This window comes from Oncorhynchus mykiss, chromosome 25 (assembly GCF_057628025.1).
Source record: "Oncorhynchus mykiss isolate SJ-2025 chromosome 25, ASM5762802v1, whole genome shotgun sequence".
In the NCBI taxonomy this organism is placed as follows: Eukaryota; Metazoa; Chordata; class Actinopteri; order Salmoniformes; family Salmonidae; genus Oncorhynchus; species Oncorhynchus mykiss.
Window position 1 is genome coordinate 73,293,395 of NC_143046.1, and position 20,584 is coordinate 73,313,978.

At 42.7% G+C, this 20,584-nt stretch overlaps 1 protein-coding gene across 1 annotated transcript in view; it reads right to left on the minus strand.

Moving 5' to 3' along the window:
- The window catches only part of crim1 (cysteine rich transmembrane BMP regulator 1 (chordin-like)), a 173,399-nt gene that overhangs the window by 145,113 nt on the left and 7,702 nt on the right, over window positions 1-20,584 (minus strand). The window contains exon 2 of the mRNA XM_021585125.3: window positions 9,174-9,347. Within this exon, the coding sequence (XP_021440800.2) occupies window positions 9,174-9,347 (174 nt within the window). The remainder of the gene's footprint in view (window positions 1-9,173; window positions 9,348-20,584) is intronic.

Genomic DNA, 20,584 nt, shown 5'->3' on the forward strand with positions numbered 1-20,584 from the left:
AGGCTTGAAAGGTCAACATGCTATTCCAGTTTCATTGAAGATTGATTTTCTGCAGTAGAAGCAGGCGTGCGGAATATGGGTGTCAGTAGGAGCGAAAAGAGCAAGAGCATTATCAATCTCCTGTTGAACTTTCAGGAGACCTTTGTCTCTGTGTTAGAGAGTATTTAAAGGCCATTAGGGCAGAATGCATGATCAGGGGTCATTCAGCCTATCAGAAAACATCATAAGGGGTCATTCAACCTATCAGAACACACTAGCCGTACAGATCAACCTATGAGAAAACACCAGCCGTGCCTGCTCAACCTATCAGAGCGCATCAACCAGCCATACAGATCCAATCTATCACAACACACCTTCAGAGGTCATCAGGCCTATCACAACACAACAGGCTTGGAGATGTACCGCACAGATTATTTAAGATTTATTTGTTCAACAAACTCATGACAGATCACATAATTTACAATCCTGACATACTGTACATTTGTCCAGAGGTACTTTTTCAGTCAGATTGGTAATCTTTTACAAGGACATGGCTGCTAGTGCTATTGTGTGCACCTGGATTGGGCCTTATTCACCTTCTCTGTTCCGCGGGTGATGTGGAGGTAAACCCAGGCCCTGCATGTCCCCAGGCACCCTCATTTGTTGACTTCTGTGATCGAAAAAGCCTTGGTTTCATGCATGTCAACATCAGAAGCCTCCTCCCTAAGTTTGTCTTACTCACTGCTCTAGCACACTCTGCTAACCCTGATGTCCTTGCCGTGTCTGAATCCTGGCTCAGGAAGGCCACCAAAAATTCTGAGATTTCCATACCCAACTATAACATCTTCCGTCAAGATAGAACTGCCAAAGGAGGAGGAGTTGCAGTCTACTGCAGAGATAGCCTGCAAAGTAATGTCATACTTTCCAGGTCCATACCCAAACAGTTCGAACTACTAATTTTGAAAATTACTCTCTCCAGAAATAAGTCTCTCACTGTTGCCGCCTGCTACCGACCCCCCTCAGCTCCCAGCTGTGCCCTGGACACCATTTGTGAATTGATCGCCCCCCATCTAGCTTCAGAGTTTGTTCTGTTAGGTGACCTAAACTGGGATATGCTTAACACCCCGGCAGTCCTACAATCTAAGCTAGATGCCCTCAATCTCACTCAAATCATCAAGGAACCCACCAGGTACAACCCTAACTCTGTAAACAAGGGCACCCTCATTGACGTCATCCTGACCAACTGGCCCTCCAAATACACCTCCGCTGTCTTCAACCAGGATCTCAGCGATCACTGCCTCATTGCCTGTATCCGCTATGGAGCCGCAGTCAAACGACCACCCCTCATCACTGTCAAACGCTCCCTAAAACACTTCTGTGAGCAGGCCTTTCTAATCGACCTGGCCCGGGTATCCTGGAAGGACATTGACCTCATCCCGTCAGTTGAGGATGCCTGGTCTTTCTTTAAAAGTAACTTCCTCACCATTTTAGATAAGCATGCTCCGTTCAAAAAATGCAGAACTAAGAACAGATATAGCCCCTGGTTCACTCCAGACCTGACTGCCCTCGACCAGCACAAAAACATCCTGTGGCGGACTGCACTAACATCGAACAGTCCCCGCGATATGCAACTGTTCAGGGAAGTCAGGAACCAATACACACAGTCAGTCAGGAAAGCTAAAGCCAACTTCTTCAGGCAGAAGTTTGCATCCTGTAGCTCCAACTCCAAAAAGTTCTGGGACACTGTGAAGTCCATGGAGAACAAGAGCACCTCCTCCCAGCTGCCCACTGCACTGAGGCTAGGTAACACGGTCACCACCGATAAATCCATGATTATCGAAAACTTCAACAAGCATTTCTCAACGGCTGGCCATGCCTTCCGCCTGGCTACTCCAACCTCGTCCAACAGCTCCCCCCCCCCGCAGCTACTCGCCCAAGCCTCTCCAGGTTCTCCTTTACCCAAATCCAGATAGCAGATGTTCTGAAAGAGCTGCAAAACCTGGACCCGTACAAATCAGCTGGGCTTGACAATCTGGACCCTCTATTCCTGAAACTATCCGCCGCCATTGTCGCAACCCCTATTACCAGCCTGTTCAACCTCTCTTTCATATCGTCTGAGATCCCCAAGGATTGGAAAGCTGCCGCAGTCATCCCCCTCTTCAAAGGGGGCGACACCCTGGACCCAAACTGTTACAGACCAATATCCATCCTGCCCTGCCTATCTAAGGTCTTCGAAAGCCAAGTCAACAAACAGATCACTGACCATCTTGAATCCCACCGTACCTTCTCCGCTGTGCAATCTGGTTTCCGAGCCGGTCACGGGTGTACCTCAGCCACGCTCAAGGTACTAAACGATATCATAACCGCCATCGATAAAAGACAGTACTGTGCAGCCGTCTTCATAGACCTTGCCAAGGCTTTCGACTCTGTCAATCACCGTATTCTTATCGGCAGACTCAGTAGCCTCGGTTTTTCGGATGACTGCCTTGCCTGGTTCACCAATTACTTTGCAGACAGAGTTCAGTGTGTCAAATCGGAGGGCATGCTGTCCGGTCCTCTGGCAGTCTCTATGGGGGTGCCACAGGGTTCAATTCTCGGGCCGACTCTTTTCTCTGTATATATCAATGATGTTTCTCATGCTGCGGGCGATTCCCTGATCCACCTCTACGCAGACGACACCATTCTATATACTTCCGGCCCGTCCTTGGACACTGTGCTATCTAACCTCCAAACGAGCTTCAATGCCATACAGCACTCCTTCCGTGGCCTCCAACTGCTCTTAAACGCTAGTAAAACCAAATGCATGCTTTTCAACCGTTCGCTGCCTGCACCCGCACGCCTGACCAGCATCACCACCCTGGATGGTTCCGACCTTGAATATGTGGACATCTATAAGTACCTAGGTGTCTGGCTAGACTCTAAACTCTCCTTCCAGACCCATATCAAACATCTCCAATCGAAAATCAAATCAAGAGTCGGCTTTCTATTCCGCAACAAAGCCTCCTTCACTCACGCCGCCAAACTTACCCTAGTAAAACTGACTATCCTACCGATCCTCGACTTCGGCGATGTCATCTACAAAATTGCTTCCAACACTCTACTCAGCAAACTGGATGCAGTTTATCACAGTGCCATCCGTTTTGTCACTAAAGCACCTTATACCACCCACCACTGCGACTTGTATGCTCTAGTCGGCTGGCCCTCGCTACATATTCGTCGCCAGACCCACTGGCTCCAGGTCATCTACAAGTCCATGCTAGGTAAAGCTCCGCCTTATCTCAGTTCACTGGTTACGATGGCAACACCCATCCGTAGCACGCGCTCCAGCAGGTGTATCTCACTGATCATCCCTGAAGCCAACACCTCATTTGGCCGCCTTTCGTTCCAGTTCTCTGCTGCCTGTGATTGGAACGAATTGCAAAAATCGCTGAAGTTGGAGACTTTTATCTCCCTCACCAACTTCAAACATCTGCTATCTGAGCAGCTAACCGATCGCTGCAGCTGTACATAGTCTATTGGTAAATAGCCCACCCATCTTCACCTACCTCATCCCCATACTGTTTTTATTTATTTATTTTTCTGCTCTTTTGCACACCAATATCTCTATCTCTACCTGTACATAACCATCTGATAATTTATCACTCCAGTGTTAATCTGCATAATTGTAATTATTTGCCTACCTTCTCATGCCTTTTGCACACAATGTATATATAGACTCCCCTTTTTTCTACTGTGTTATTGACTTGTTAATTGTTTACTCCATGTGTAACTCTGTGTTGTCTGTTCACACTGCTATGCCTTATCTTGGCCAGGTCGCAGTTGCAAATGAGAACTTGTTCTCAACTAGCCTACCTGGTTAAATAAAGGTGAAATAAAAAAAATAAAAAATAAAAAAATTGCCAGAAGGAGGAGGCTTTGGTCGCAATCCAGGCAGACTACATTGCAGCAGATTACTATATCAAATGGTTAGCTGATACACTACATGGTCAAACGTATGTGGACAGCTGCTCGTCGAACATCTCATTCCAAAATCATGGGCATTTTTACGTAGTTGGTCCCCCTTTAGCTGTAACAGTCTCCACTCTTCTGTGAAGGCTTTCCCCTAGATTTTGGAACATTGCTGCGGAGACTTGCTTCCATTCAGCCACAAGGGCATTAGTTATTCCATTATTCCTGCTCCACCAAACCTTACAGTTGCAAGTGAGTGTTGCAACCGAGGACAGACGATTTCTACGTGCTACGCGCTTCAGCACTCAGCAGTCCCGTTCTGTGAGCTTGTGTGGCTTACCCTTTCAAAGCTGAGCCGTTGTTGTTCCTAGATGTTTCCACTTCACAATAACCGCACCTACAGTTGACTGTGACCGAGGCAACTCTAGCAGCGCAGAGATTTGACAAACTGACTTGTTGGAAAGGTGGCATCCTATGATGGTGCCACGTTGAAAGTCACTGAGCTCTTCAGTACAGGCCATCCTACTACCAATGTTTGTCTATGGAGATTGCATGGAGGTGTACTCAATTTTATACACTTGTCAGCAAGAGGTGTGCCTGAAATAGCTGGATCCACTCATTTTAAGCAGCTTCGGCCATGTAGTGCAGTTTTGGCCATGTAGTGTATGTTAAACACCTACCCAGGAGATGTGAGATCATGCAGGAATGTGGTAAGCCTGGAACACGGCCATTGTGTAATCAAGAATTATGGTAATAATACCTCTTCATTTGATGGGGGTTTAATATGAAATCAATATGGGTATTGTCTACTCACTCAGGATACTAAAGATAAGACAACCAGATGAGTCACGACCAACAGTCATGACCATAAATAGCAGGCATGAAAATGTATGGTATTACAACTGGACAAATGCACCCCTCTCCACTTCCACATTCGAAATCAATCAGCTTGCTTCACCCAAGTAGTGCAAAAATGAAAAACAACCCGGCTTTATGTAACAGCCCAGAAAATGAATAATTCTGTCTCGAAATATGATTCTCAGGAATAGAGGAAATGGCCCATTATCATGGGGCTCTTTCCTGATGACATATCACATCACATTTATTTAAAAAGCCCTTTTTACATCAGCAGATGTCACAAAGTGCTTATACAGAAACCAAGCCTAAAACCCCAAACAGAAAGCAATGCAGATGTAGAAGCCCGGTTGCTAAGAAAAACTCCCTAGAAAGTCAGGAACCTAGGAAGAAACCTTGAGTAGTATTTGGATTTCAATTTTTAAAAATCTTACATTAATTTATTAATATTGATCAATACCAACACACCATTTTGATTTGGCAAATATTTCAATATATTGTTGAACATAATATACTCTATTTGCATATCAAACTTCCAGAGTGGGATCTCAGCTACTTTTAGAGTTATGATCCAATTTGTAAGCATTACCAACCGAGTGATTGTGAAAAGAGAGGAAGATGGTGCTGCAGTGGATAACAGACGAGGGCTCCTGACCAATTCTGCTATTTTGTGTGTGTTTTTACACTGATCTTAACGTTTCGTACATAATATCTATGTCATCATTTCCTATGACCTAAAATAGCTTATGGTCACCGATACCTTGTGCTTTTTGGCTGTTCGGACTGCAGGAAAAATAAAAAAAATCAAATCGGATATGCAAATGAATAGGATTTGAGTCACATCTGCCCATTTGAACACGGCTTAATTTAACCGACTCTGAGAAACTCTAAAAGGAAGAATGGGATAAAATCACAAATACAGATGTGCAAAGCTAATACAGACATACCCAAGATGACTCAAAGGTGCTTCTACAAAGTATTGACTCAGGGGTGTGAATACTTACAGTACCAGTCAAAAGTTTAGACATACCTACTCATTCAAGGGTTTTTCTTTATTTTTACTATTTTCTACATTGTAGAATAATAGTGAAAACATCAAAACTATGAAATAACACATAGAATCACGTAGTAACCAAAAAACAATTCACTGATTTGATTTTGATTTGACTCAACCAGCTTTACCAACAGTCTTCACATATGCTGAGCACTTGTTGGATGCTTTCCCTTCACTCTGCGGTTAAACTCATCCCAAACCATCTATTTGGGTTGAGGTCGGGTGATTGTGGAGGCCAGGTCATCTGATGTAGCACTCCATCACTATCCTTCTTTGTCAAATAGCCCTTACACAGCCTGGAGGTGTGTTGGGTCATTGTCCTGTTGAAAAACAAATGATAATCCCACTAAATAAAAAAAGATGGGATAGCATACCACTGCAGAATGCTGTGGTAGCCATGCTGGTTAACTGTGCCTTGAATTCTAAATAAATCACTGACAGTGTCAACAGCAAAGCACCCCCACACCATCACACCTCCTCCATGCTTCGGGGTGGGAACCACACATGCAATCATCCGTTCCCCTACTCTGCGTCTCACAAAGAAGGGGTATTGATGAGTCCAAAAATCTCTAATTTGGACTCATCAGAAAGGAAAGATTTCCACCAGTATAATGTCCATTGCTCGTGTTTCTTGGCCGAAACAAGTCTCTTAGTCTTATTGATGGTAGTGGTTTCTTTGAAGCAATTCGACCATGAAGGCCTGATTCTCGCAGTCTCTGAACAGTTGATGTTGAGATGTTTTGGTTACTTTAACTAAGTGAAGCATTTATTTTGGCCGCAATTTCTGAGACTGATAATTCTATTGAACTTATCATCTGTAGTAGAGGTAACTCTGGATCTTCCTGTGGTGGTCCTCATGAGAGCTAGTTTCATCAAAGCGCTCAATGGTTTTTGTGACTGCACTTGAAGAAACTTTCAAAGTTCTCAAAATTTTCCACATTGACTGACCTTTATGTCTTAAAGTAATGATGAACTGTCTTTTCTCTTTGCTTAGTTCAGCTGTTCTTGCCATAATATGGACTTGGTCTTTTACCAAATAGGGCTATCTTCTGTATACCACCCCTACCTTGTCACAACACAACTGATTGGCTCAAATGCATTAAGAAGGAAATAAATTCCTTGCACACCTGTTAATTTAAACAGATTCCAGGTGACTACCTCATGAAGCTGGCTGAGAAAATGTCAAGAGTGTGCAAAGCTTTCATCAAGGCAAAGGGTGGCTACTTTGAAGAATCTGAAATATATTTTAATTTGTGGTTACTACATGATTCCATTATTTCATAGTTTTGATGTCTTCACTATTATTCTACAATCTAGAAAATAGTACAAATAAAGAAAAACTTTAAAGTAGTTTTTAAATTTAACTAGGCAAGTCAAAAATTATTATTTACAATGACGACCTACCCAGGCCAAACCTGGACGACGCTGGGCCAATTGTGCACCACCCTATGGGTCTGCCCTCTTTGAACCAAAACAAGGCTCATTGGTACGCTGAGAAATGTCTGTAAAACCTATGATGCTGTTGATTATAATAATCCCAGTCTGTACTCAGTGTAATCTCTCAGTCTGTGGTTACGGGAGCAAGAGTTCATTCTACACACACATCCAAAGGACTACCTTGCCAAGACAGAGAGCAGACACACACACATAGACGCAGAAGCAAGCACGCACGCACACACACACACAGACAGACAGACAGACAGACACACATACACACAGACAGACAGGACCCAGACCACCAACGTTCACAACACCTTCCACCACCAGCCATAACAAATGACTGAACCAGCCAAACAGGACACAACAGGATACATTGGTTTTTAGGAGCATATATCCACGTGGGTGATGGAAAGATTAACACACTCCAGTTGGTTGTAGTAATGCTATGAAGTTGATTGGCAACCGCCATAAAGTCCAAAGAAGAAAAAGAAGCCTGAACAAAGGAGGAGAGATGACGAGAAACAAATGTACCGTTTTATCTGTGGATTAATTGTCGGAGTAGAGGACCTTGTGCATTTCAGGTAAAATAACAACCCAATGTTTATATCCCAGGACAAATTAGCTAGCAACAGCAAGCTATCTAGGTAAATTGGCAGAAATTTGTAATGCTTTTTGACCTGTCCCCAAATTAATATAATTGGTTCAGTGTCTGTTTTGATATTTCAACCTACATGTCCTGATCGTGTCTGGTGTGGGTGAACAAAATCAACCTGCGCACGACAGAGCATGCCAACGCACGAATGCACGTGTGCGGTGGTCTGGTCAGCATGTGAAGGTATACCTGCCACAATTTAACAACAAGGGCCCTCATCCCCATTGCTAGGATGGTTGGTTGCTATAACAAACCTATATTCTGGTGATTTAATTGGCCGTCTGCTGCCAGAGAACTGTGAACACAACTGCAGACACTGAGATAAAGTCTGGGTAACCATGGGGGACTGCATTCTGATAGGCCTATTAGAATCCTTATCAGCTTTTCAACAAAAAGCTGGTTTGTTTGTGTGGTTGTTTTTTTGAATATCACAGATGCACTGAGGAGAGCCTGTCAGAGAAAAAATATCTGACTAAACAAACAAAACCCCTCACACTAAAAAAATACAAAATGGGAGAAAACAGGAGCAGCAAAAGAGTAGATAAATAAATGACAAAATTGTGTAGCGCCAGAGATTTACGAGTTGTTATTCAAAGTGCAACTGTAACAGAATTTGAAATATGCTGGGGGAACAACAGAAAGGGATGAAGATCCTGAAAACCAAGCTCAGTGACAGCTATTCAATCAGTATGGAGGCTGCATACCACCCCTAAGCGAAGCTGGGAATTGATCATTCAGTTTGATTTATGTCTGGGCATTTAGTAATTAATAAAGAAGCACATAAAAATTAGCTGAGTTAATTACTGCCAATAATATATCCTATAGAACTGGAAGAGGCATATGGGCGCGAACATAATATTGAGAAAACCACTATGAAAACCTAACAGTACGAGTCAAATCAGAACTCAAACTACCAACGCACTTGATGATCCATTTAAAGTCAAAGCATCTAACAAACCATCCATACAGATGGTAACTAACAGTAGACTACACAGCATACATTACTGCATGAAAACACCTTGTGTGCTTGTGGCTTCAAACATGACTACGCATGCTCTACTACCCACTCTTAGGAACTGCATCATGCAGGCCAGAGAGAGAGAAAGGTGTTTTGTCGAGCTGTGTTCCATTCTGGGAATAATGTTCCTCCTTCTAAATATCCTTCTTCTATCAACTGAGCCATACAGGTTCAAGAGGACAAACATTAATATTTCATTGTTAAACATTAATTGACATGCATAATACCTTCAATCTTCCTCAGAGCGGTCTGGCATGCGTCCTGGCTGGGGAACTCAAATGGGTTGTTGCAGGTCCGTATGCTGTCACACTCACACCTCCCGTCGATGATGTTGCAGCCTGTGATCAGGTTCTCATTGCACGGCTCAAATCCCAACAGTTGGTCGTCGTCCCAGTTTTCATCTGGTCAGGACCAGGAAAGGTACAGTGAGGACAATGTAATTGTAAGATTACATCAAATCAAGGACATCAACACATTTGTTTTTATCAAGTTGACAATATAACATTTCATTAATGTTTCAATTCCAGATTTGTTTTCATAACGCCTCCAACAATCCTAACTGGAAAGCATTACCGGTACTCACACTATCCCCCAAGAATGTATTGCAAATAAAACACTATAAAGGTCAGTAATTTTCAACTCCTCAGCTGAAATATTGATCAGTATGTTACAGTGGGAACATTGCAAATGGCACCCTATCCCTATTATAGTGCACTACATTTGACCAGAGCTATATGGGCCTTGGTCAAAAGTAGTGCACTACACAGGGAAGAGGGTACCATTTGGGACGAAACCAGTATATCCAGGTGTAGGAAGAAGCATTCCATTCCACTATCTAGCTCCCCACCACATCATCAGTGATTTTATCCCCACAGAGTCAATCTCAGCCCCTAGACCCCAACACACTGCTATCTGACAGCAACATTATGAAGTTGGATTTGCAGTGCAAATAGGGCATTGTGTGTGTGTGAGCGTGGGTGTGTGCCTGCATGTGCATGTGTGTGTGTGCCCGCTTGAGCACGTGTGCCCACTCTAGCGCTTGTGTTGGCATAGAGTATGATGTTTTCATCTTCTATCTCTGAGCATAGAAGTGACATTGAGTGAAAGTGTGTGCGTATGGACAGATACAGTAAAGTATGTGTATATTATTGTCAATAACTGTTTGTGAAATGCATACGCTTCAAGATCAGAGAACACAATGTACATGTGACTCATCATTATATAAACATCTAGCATTACCAATACAGTAACAATACATAGCCAAAGTATATGGACACCTGCTTGTCAAACATCTCATTCCAAAATCATGTTATCCACTACTTTATCAAAATCAAAATGGAAGATGTTAAATTATTTATCATTTATCGTTCAAAATGCGGTAATAATTGATAAGGGCATTGCCTAACTCAAGCGTTTTTAGAAACCTCCCACTGACATCAAAGTATGATTTATATGACATTTTGAATTATGCAGCATTCAACACATTCTGTATCTGAAATTAGAACTTGTTTTAAAAGTTGGATGAAATCCTCATTGAAACAGTAAACCCAACACCAAAGCAATGCTAAAAGAAAAGTAATAAAGTTGGGGCCTCATGGCATCTGAAGCCCCTGTGATTTTGTTTGAGGATAGCTCCCTGGTTCCAGTCTCAGACAGCACACTGTGGTGGCACCGGATAGTTATCTTAGAAGGGGGCCCTGCCTGGCTACATGAAGGAGCAGGCAGTATTTGTATTAGCTGGTACTGAAGGTACCTATTAATTACTCAAGACAACAAAGATATTTCAAACATTTAAGCTTTTAAATGTACAGTAATTTCGCGTAGGAGAGGAAAATTAAAGAACTATCGTCGTCTGACAAAATGATGCAACAAAAGCACAAATAAAAATGGTTCTTGCTTTTAAGAAAATAGGATATTTTTTAATTGATTTACAGTAGCTACAGAAGATGCTCTGCTCTACCTATCCTGGACTTGTGTTTTTCGCTAGCTCAGGATTCTAACCTAGGGCTTTATTTCTTTAGTTCTGCCAGCCAACCCCCTAACCCCTCCATCTTTTCTTCTGGTCCTAAATTATATCCACTATCCAGCCCTGGAAATTCTATCACTTCTCCCAGGCCCACGATTGATGGCATACCTGGGCTCAAATACTATTTGAAGTCTTTCCAACACTTTTAGCATTTGCTCTAGTCTGCCTGGAGTGCAAGATAATTGGGGTTTGCTCTTTTGCAACTATTCTATTGGTTCCTTCTATGCCAGGCAAGCACAATCAAGCCCAGGTAAAGTATTTGAAATTAGTTCGTATTAGTATTTGAACCCCGGTCTGTTTGAGAGACTTCAGGGACGAAAAGGGGGAGCGTGACAAGGAAGAAGCATTGGGGGAAGAGGTAAACATTTCCGCTTGTCTTCCCTCACTACAGACACCAAATTTAATCCAGCCTTCACTGGCCCTATTTGTGGGAGCATCAGAAAAACACTGGGGCACAAAATCACCCTTGACGGCAGTCACAGCAGGCACATCCATCTTTGGGCAAAGGTGTTAAAGGGTTGTCTCACCACCGAGTGTTCTGGATTTTACTTGAGCTGGTGAGCCTGTCATGGCCTCTGGCGTCACTCAATTAAATGTGTCTTCATTTCTTTCTGTTATCTCACAGTTTATTCCCCCAAATCACATTATAGTGAGTGGAAACAATATTTTATTGAGTTGAAATCCATTCATAAATCAACCCAGCAAATGACTGGAGGGTGTAAGAGAATAGGCATCTGGGATTGGTTTAGCTTGGCTGGTTCACAACCCCTATGTGCCGCTCTACTGATATAATCTATATTCTGTTATTTTTATATAGCCATCAGGCAACCATTCCTTCTGACAGGAGATTTTAAGTTTGAGATTGTTACTTTCAGAGCCCCATTGCTCAGCTTACCAAACAAAGTGGCAGAGTCAGCCTGTTCAAATTACAGATTGTATCGTTTAGTTTTAGATGGATTTTTAGATGGATGGATGTCATTACAAGTGGTTGAAAAAGAGAACATTTGAGACTGAGAGCAGACAGAACAGAACTGTTTCTGAAAACAGACAGCAGAACTTTGGTTCCACTATCAGTGCAAACCTGCAAATGAGAAGGAACATCTGTGTTCTGAGCACAACACTAATGAGGAGAGTCATGGTTAATGTACATGCTTCAGGTGCATCTGGGTACGGGAGTGTTTGTCATGTGCTAATGATGCTTGACAATTACGCCTGATGGAAATCTTTATCAATGAAAAGACTGAAACTCTAGCCACAATTGTAGTATGACCTAAAATAAGGACGAGCGACAACGAGGTTCTAGCTCCAGCCTGTTTATCAACCTAACCCTTGCATGTCCTACATAGGTACGGATACCCCCAAGGGACATTCTACTACATCTTCCCCTCTCCCATGAACAAGAACTCAACATGCATAACCACTGAAGCATAACTGAAATGCAATTTGGAAACCAGTATTATTCTCTAACATGCTACTTCCCATCCTGAAACAGTATGAAAGCATTCAATCACACAGTATGAACATTAACTTAGGTACAGTCTCTTTTTGCTGGGTATGGTCCCCAACATTATGTTTTCTCTTCACGTAACATAGTCTTTCAGCCACTCTGGTGGCTTCACATCCCTTTTTGGGCGCGCTTGTGACTCTGTGAGCATTCTCTCTCCTTCACCCTCTTTTTGTGCATTTTCTGTGGCCTCAGTCTGTATGGCTGGTAGATCTGTAAGAGCTGAGGTGTGTTTTGTTCCTTCGTACCTCTTCTGAACCTGTGTCCACCACATAGGAGCGTGGGGCATCCGCTTTCCTGTGCACTATTGCTGGTGTCTTTGAGTTTGTAATCCACACACGTTGACCTTCGGTCAGCTCTGGCCTCTCCTTAGCACGTTGTCTCCGATTAAAGTCTCCAGTTTGCGTTTGTTTCAGACGTTTGTCCCTCTCAGCGAAGGCCTTCCTGTTAGGCCATCGGGGTTTAAGCTGAGCCGGCGAGACAGGCAATGGGGAACGCAGCCTCCTGCCCATCAGGAGCTCGGCAGACGACGGCCCATGATGCAGTGGTGTAACTCTTTAAGCTAACAGAGCCCTGTATGGATCCTTGTTCTTTTTCAGCAGTCCCTTGACTGTTTTCACAGCTCTCTCTGCCTCACCATTACTCTGTGCATGGTAGGGGCTACTGGTCACATGTATGAAGTCATATTCTGCGGCAAAAGCAGAAAAGGAGCTTGCAGAGATCTGGGGAGCGTTATCTGTAACCAGGACCTCAGCGACCCCTTGCCTGGAAAAAATGGATTTTAATCCATTGATAACACCAGCTGATGTGATGGGTGTCTTCGCTATTTCAATGTATCTTGAGTAGTAATCTACCACTAGCAGATCAGTGTCATTTTTCCAATAGAACATATCCGCCCCTACCTTTTGCCATGGCCATTCTGGCAGCTCCGTTGCCATCATTGGCTCCGGATGACAAGGTTGACATTTTGTACAGACCTCACACTGGGCCACTAGCTTGGCGATCTGAGTACTCAGACCAAGCCACCACACTGACTGTTGAGCCCTCAGTCTGCATTTGGTTATTCCCATGTGTCCATCATGCACTCTGTCTAGCATTTCTGGTTGTAGAGTCTCTGGGATAACTATCCGTTGTCCTTTCATGAGAAGGTCTCCATTACAGTGGAAGTCACTTTGGTGCACCCAATAGGGCTTCAGCAGTTGAGGCTGTTCCTCCTGCCTGGGCCATCCCTTTTTGCATTGCTGCACTATCTGTTGGCAGATGTGGTCTCGTTGTTGCTCCTCTGCAATCTGCTGCAGTTTGGTCTGAGATGCAGGTAGACTGTCCCTTATTGCATTAATGGACACCTGTACCTCTCCCTCTAGACATTGCTCCTCCTCTGAAAATGGACGTTTAATTGGGGCCCTGGAGAGTGCATCTGCTGTGATCAGTGCCTTCCCTGGCACATACACCATCTTGTAGGTGAACCTCAGTAATCTGAGGCGGAAGCACAGAACTCTGAGAGGCAAGTCGTCCAGTGCATTTGTCCCTAACAGAGCCAACAGTGGTTTGTGATCAGTCTCTGCTGTAAACTGCAGGCCAATAAGGTATTGGCTGAGCCTTTCACATGCCCATGTGATAGCCAACGCCTCCTTCTCCACTTGAGCATATCTTTGCTCTGTGTCTAATAAGCTTCGGGAGATGTATGGTATTGGACGCCACTCCATGTTGTCCTGCATCTGTGTGAGGACCGCCCCTAGGCCAAAGGATGATGCATCTGCTGATACTTTTGTCTTAGCACTCTCTGTGAGGCCAGATCTCCTTTGATTTTGTCAAACGCTGCTTGTTGCATGCGACCCCATGACCAGTCATTCTCTTTGGCTAGTAAGTTTCTCAGAGGTTTGGTTGTATCTGAGAACTGTGGGAGGAACTTACCCACATATGTGGCCATGCCTTAGAAGGTCCTGACTTCAGCCACATTCTGGGGTCTGGGCATATCTGTGATGGCGCTGATCTTCTCTGGGTCCGGCTCTATTCCAGCTGCACTGATTTTGTGTCCCAAGAACAATACCTCTGATTGTGCAAAAGTGCATTTTTCATTGAGTGTCAGGCCAGTCTCCTGGACTCGGGTCAGAACTGCTGTGAGCCTTACATCATGTTCTGCTCTGTCCCTTCCGCACACGAGCACATCGTCCGCGTGGACTATGACGCCACTCAGCCCATCCAACAGCTGGGGCATGTGTCTTTGGAAATGCTCAGGACCGGAAGCGATTCCAAATGGCAAAACATTAAAACACTAACGGCCAAACGTTGTTATAAACGTTGTGAGTGCCCTACTCTCTGATAACAGCGGTATCTGCCAGAAACCTGAGCGGGCATCCAGCTTTGTGAAGACTTGTGAGCCATCCAACTGAGCCAGTGACTGCTCAACTGATGGTAAGATGTGTCTCTCTCTGCAGAGTGCCTCATTCAATTTAGTCATGTCCACACAGATCCTTATTTCCCCATTGGCTTTTGGGACCACCACCATCCCTGCACACCAGTCTGTGGGACTCTCTGTTTTAGACACAGCCCCAATTTCTTCCATCCTCCCCAACTCTTCCTTTACTCTGGCCAATAAAGGGATAGGCACCCGGCGGGGGGTGGTAAGGGCATAGGGGACAGCATCCTCTTTCAGGCGGATTTTGTAGTCACCTTCTATCCTTCCTAGACCAGAAAACACTTTTGGGAATTTCTTTTTGAAAACCTCACCTGGGTCCTCCAGTTCGCTCACTCTCTCAATGAGTTGCAATGCTTCAATTGCTGGCAGCCCCAGCAACGGTCTGGCTAGAGAGTCAATGACAAAGACAGGCTGGATGGCACTTTTGTCTTTACTCTCCAGTTTAATCACCAAGTGCCCTACCACTGGTAAAATCGTAGTACTGGGACTGTACAGTTTTTTGTTTGTAGAGAGCAAAGGGCCATCTCTGCTATAGCTATACAGCCTAGTTGGGATAGCTGTCACTGCTGCCCCAGTGTCTAGTTTAAATGACACAACCTCCCCATTGAGTTTAATGTCTGAATGCCAGCCAGTATTGTTTCCCTTTACTTCTCCCAGAAAGATGATGTCCTGCTGTACCTACTCTGACACCTCATGCATTTGCTTTAATTGACAGACAGCTCAAAAGTGTCCTCTCCTGTGACATTTCCTGCTTTCCGGATCCTTTGCTGGGCAATCTTTCCATCTGTGGAAAGGGGATTTTCACATTTGCGACAAACACTTGAACTAGCTACTGGTGCTGTCTGTGATTGTTTTCTCCACGTCTGTCTCTGTTCTGTGTTCCCCTCCGTTTTTTTTTAGCTCTGTATGAAAATGCATGTATTTCCCCACTCTCTTCGTTCTGTAAGGAGCTGCTGTCGCGCAGTATCGTCTGCTGTCTTTTTTCTGTCTCACTCTGCCTAACCTGGTTTACAGCTTTGGACCAGGTAAACTGGGAATCCAACTGTAACTTTTCAGAAAGTGATATATTTCTTATTCCGACTATAATCCGATCTCAGATCAGCTCTTCCCTGAGCACGCCAAACTGACAATGTTCTGCTAGTTTGTGAACAGCTGTGATAAAACTGTTGGTGGTTTCACCCTGCTCCTGTTTGCGCATATTAAACCTAGCTCTCTCAAAAATAATGTTGTGTCTCCCTATAAAATGCGTTTCAAAACAGTCTTTAACAGCACTGTAGTTTAGTTTCTCTTCCTCGGTCAACGTTGAAGCATTTAATATATCCTCGGCTTCATCACCCATAGAGTAGATCAGTGTATTAACTTGAAATGCCTCATTTATCACGTTTAAGCCTGATGCTACCCTGTACCTTTCAAAGCGCCTGATCCATTTAGGCCAGTTTTGAATGTCCATACAAACCACATTTTCCGAGGGACTAATGCGAAATCCGTCAGCACTAGCCACTGGTCTGTCCGTGTTTGCGCCAGAGCCCGTTGAACTTGGAGTCGCAAACCCTGAAATCCCGCCAGCTTCTTCCTCTTGCAACATGTTGCTTAGCAGTAACTTAGTCCTTGCTCGTTAGCTAGCAAAATAATGATATGCGCTGTTTTATCTCCAACACTGTGCCTTCCCTGCTTTGAAACAGCCTGAATGTATGATTTACTTGGTATGTCCTTCACATTTATGTGAATTTAAAACCACTTCTGACACCATGTAGTATGATCTAAAATAAGGACGCGCGACAACGAGGTTCTAGCTCCAGCCTGTTTATTAACCTAACCCTCGCATGTCCTACATAGGTATGGATACGCCCAAGGGACATCCTACTACAACAATAATAGTGGTTATTAAAAACAAAAAACTTTGTTTGAAGTGAGAATAGGCATTGGTCTGAAACAGAAAATAAGGGAAATTCATGAGCAACACAATGCCTATTCCATCCATGCTCTACCAAGGTTTTCGAGGTGACCAGAGTAAACGGTCCGCTCCTCAGTCTCAGTTGCTAACATATGCATATTACTATTAGTATTGGATAGAAAACACTCTGAAAACTGTCTGAATGATGTCTGTGAGTATAACAGAACTCATATGGCAGGCAAAAACCTGAGAAGAAATCCAAACAGGAAGTGAGAAATCTGAGGTTGGTATATTTTCAACCCAGGCCCTATTAAATTCACATTGGGATATGAATGAAGTTGCACTTCCTAGGGCTTCCACTAGATGTCAACCGTCTTTAGAAACTTGAATACAAATTCTACTGTCTTGTGGGACTGAATAAGAGCTGAATGAGTCAGGTTACTGGCAGAGAGCCATTTCCTGGTCACGTGCATTCCACATGATATCGCTCCTCTAGGAATTCTCCGGTTGGAACTTTATTGAAGATTTATGATAAAAACATCCTAATGATTGATTCTATACTTAGTTTGAAATGTTTCTTCGACCTGTAATATAACCTTTTGAAGTTTTTGTCCTTAGTAATGCACAAGCGTTTGGATATGTGTACTAAACGCGCTAACAAAAGTACCTACTTGGACATAAATAACGGACATTATCGAACAAACCAAGCATTTATTGTGGAACTGCGATTCCTGGGAGTGCATTCTGATGAAGATCATCAAAGGTAAGGGAATATTTATCATGTCATTTCTGGTTTCTGTTGACTCCAACGTGGCGGCTAATTTGATTATTTTTCTGAGCGCCGTATCAGATTATTGCATGGTTTGTTTTTTCCGTAAAGTTTTTTTGAAATCTGACACAGCGGGTGCATTATAAGGAGAGGTATATCTATAATTCCATGTCTATAACTTGTATCATCATCTACATTTATGATGAGTATTTCTGTTGAATCAATGTGGCTATGCAAAATCACTGGATGTTTTTGGAACTAGTGAACGTAACGCGCCAATGTAAACTCATATGTTTTTATATAAATATGAACTTTATCAAACAAAACATACATGTATTGTGTAACTTGAAGCCCTATGAGTGTCATCTGATGAAGATCATCAAAGGTTAGTGATTCATTTTATCTCAATTTGTGCTTTTTGTGAACAATCTTTGGCTGGAAAAATGGCTGTGTTTATTCTGTGGCTATGTGGTGACCTAACATAATCGTTTGTGGTGCTTTCGCTGTAAAGCATATTTGAAATCGGATACTGTGGTGGGATTAACAACAAGATTACCTTTAAAACGGTATAAGATACATGTATGTTTGAGGAATTTTAATTGTGAGATTTCTGGTGTTTTGAATTTGGTGCCTTGCACTTTCACTGGCTGTTGTCATATCATCCCGTTAACGGGATTGCAGCCCTAAGATGTTTTAACCAACAGTGCAATTCAAGAAGAGTTAAGAAAATATTTGCTAGATTATCTGTGCAAGTGTCTACATCAGCAGTTTACACATGATGACTTCAGCCTTATGTGAAAAACCTTACTTGCAAAATATAGCTAGCTAGCTAGCTGTCCTTGCTAGTTGGTAAGCTACCTAGCCAATGATAGCTCTCATCTGACTGGTAAACGCTTGTTAATCAAAATAAAACCATATTCATTGGCTAGCTACCTTTGTTTGCCTGTTAGCTAGCTGGTAAAGTTTGCTAGCTAGCTACCTAGCAAATCAAAATATCTGTTTGAATGTATTGATTTCCCTCAGCTTGAATACCACCATATATCTAGCTATATACAGTAGCCTATGTTTGTTTGCATACAAAACTTAGTCAATCCAGGATTTTTTAGGTCCAATGGTCACTTTATGGATGCTATAGTCTTGTTTTAATTTCGTTTTCAGGATTTGAGCTAGGTAGGTACACGGTACACTCTTAAAACCTCTTATGGATCGGCCCCTTTTTTTAAATTTTCGCCTAAAATGACATACCCAAATCTAACTGCCTGTAGCTCAGGCCCTGAAGCAAGGATATGCATTTTTCTTGGTACCATTTGAAAGGCAACACTTTGAAGTTTGTGAAAATGTGAAAGGAATGTAGGAGAATATAACACATTAGATCTGGTAAAAGATAATAAAAATAATAAACCAACCGTTTTTTAGTATTTTTTTGTACCATCGTCTTTGAAATGCAAGAGAAAGGCCATAATGTTTTATTCCAGTCCAGGTGCAAATTAGATTTTGGCCACTAGATGGCAGCAGTGGATGTCCAAAGTTTTAGACTGATAAAATGAACCATTGTATTTCCGTTCAAAATTTTGAATCAAGACTGCCCAAATGTGCCAAATTTGTTTATTAATAACTTTTAATGTTCAAAACTGTGGACTTTCCTCAAACAATAGCATGGTATTCTTTCACTGTAATATCTACTGTAAATTGGACAGTGCAGCAGTTAGATTAATATCAATATCAGATATGTCTATGTGTGTTGTGTACTTCCAATGAAGTTGATTTGCAAAATGTCATCAAGATTGGTGTCATATTGGCTTAAATATGATGATAGGGAGATTTTATTTAACACTGAGCTTCAACCAATACCTATAATAGGCATGACTATTGTCACCTTTTTTAATAGGTGATGGCAGCACTATATGGTGTACCGTTTAGGTGAACTGCACTTTTAAACCCTGTTTAGAGAACTGCACCTTCAAATAATCTTGCTTAGAGAGCGTCACCTTTAAATCTTGTTTTGAGAAAATCACCTTTAAATCTTGCTTTGAGAACTTTACCTTTAAATCTTCAAATCAAAACAAAGTTTATTTGTCACGTGCGCCAAATACAACAGGTGTTGACCTTACAGTGAAATGCTTACTTACAGGCTCTAACCAATAGTGCATAAAAGGTGTTAGGTGAACAATAGGTAAGTAAAGAAATAAAACAACAGTAAAAAGACAGGCTAAATACAGTAGCGAGGCTATAAAAGTAGCGAGGCTACATACAGACACTGGTTAGTCTACCACATGTAGATATGGTTAAAGTGACTATGCATATATGATGGACAGAGAGTAGCAGTAGTGTAAAAGAGGGATGGTGGGTGGCGGGTGGTGGGACACAATGCAGATAGCCCTGTTAGCCAATGTGCGGGAGCACTGGTTGGTAAGACCAATTGAGGTAGTATGTACATGAATGTATAGTTAAAGTGACTATGCATTTATGATAAACAGAGAGTAGCAGCAGCATAAATCTTGTTTAGAGAACTTCACCTTTAAAGCTTGTTTAGGAGAACTGCACCTTTAAACCTTGTTTAGAGAACTGCACCTTTAAATATTGTTCAGGAGAAACAAACCTTTAAACCTGGTTTAGAGAACTGTATCTTTAAACCCCATTTAGAGAACTGCACCTTAAAACCCTGTCTGTAAGTCCCAGGTGGTCATCTGTCTAACAGGAAACTCTTGGGAATGGATTTTTGTGGAGCTCATCTCATTCTGTAAATACCCAGCTGCATAAATGGCTAATATCACAGAGTAAAAATGTAACCTATGCATGTCGCCTTAGACAAGGGTGTGAGCTAAGCAAATATATTATTATTATTCCTCCCCAACCCTTATGCCATAGCATGCATGTAGCTTGTATAGAGAAGCTAGAGATGAATGCTAAACAGCAGCAGAACACACACAAAAACAGAACATTCTATCCTCGTGTTAGAATCTCTGTTACATTGGATTCCTGTTTTTTTGTCACTCAGAATTATTTAATGTTGTCTTTAAAGCACT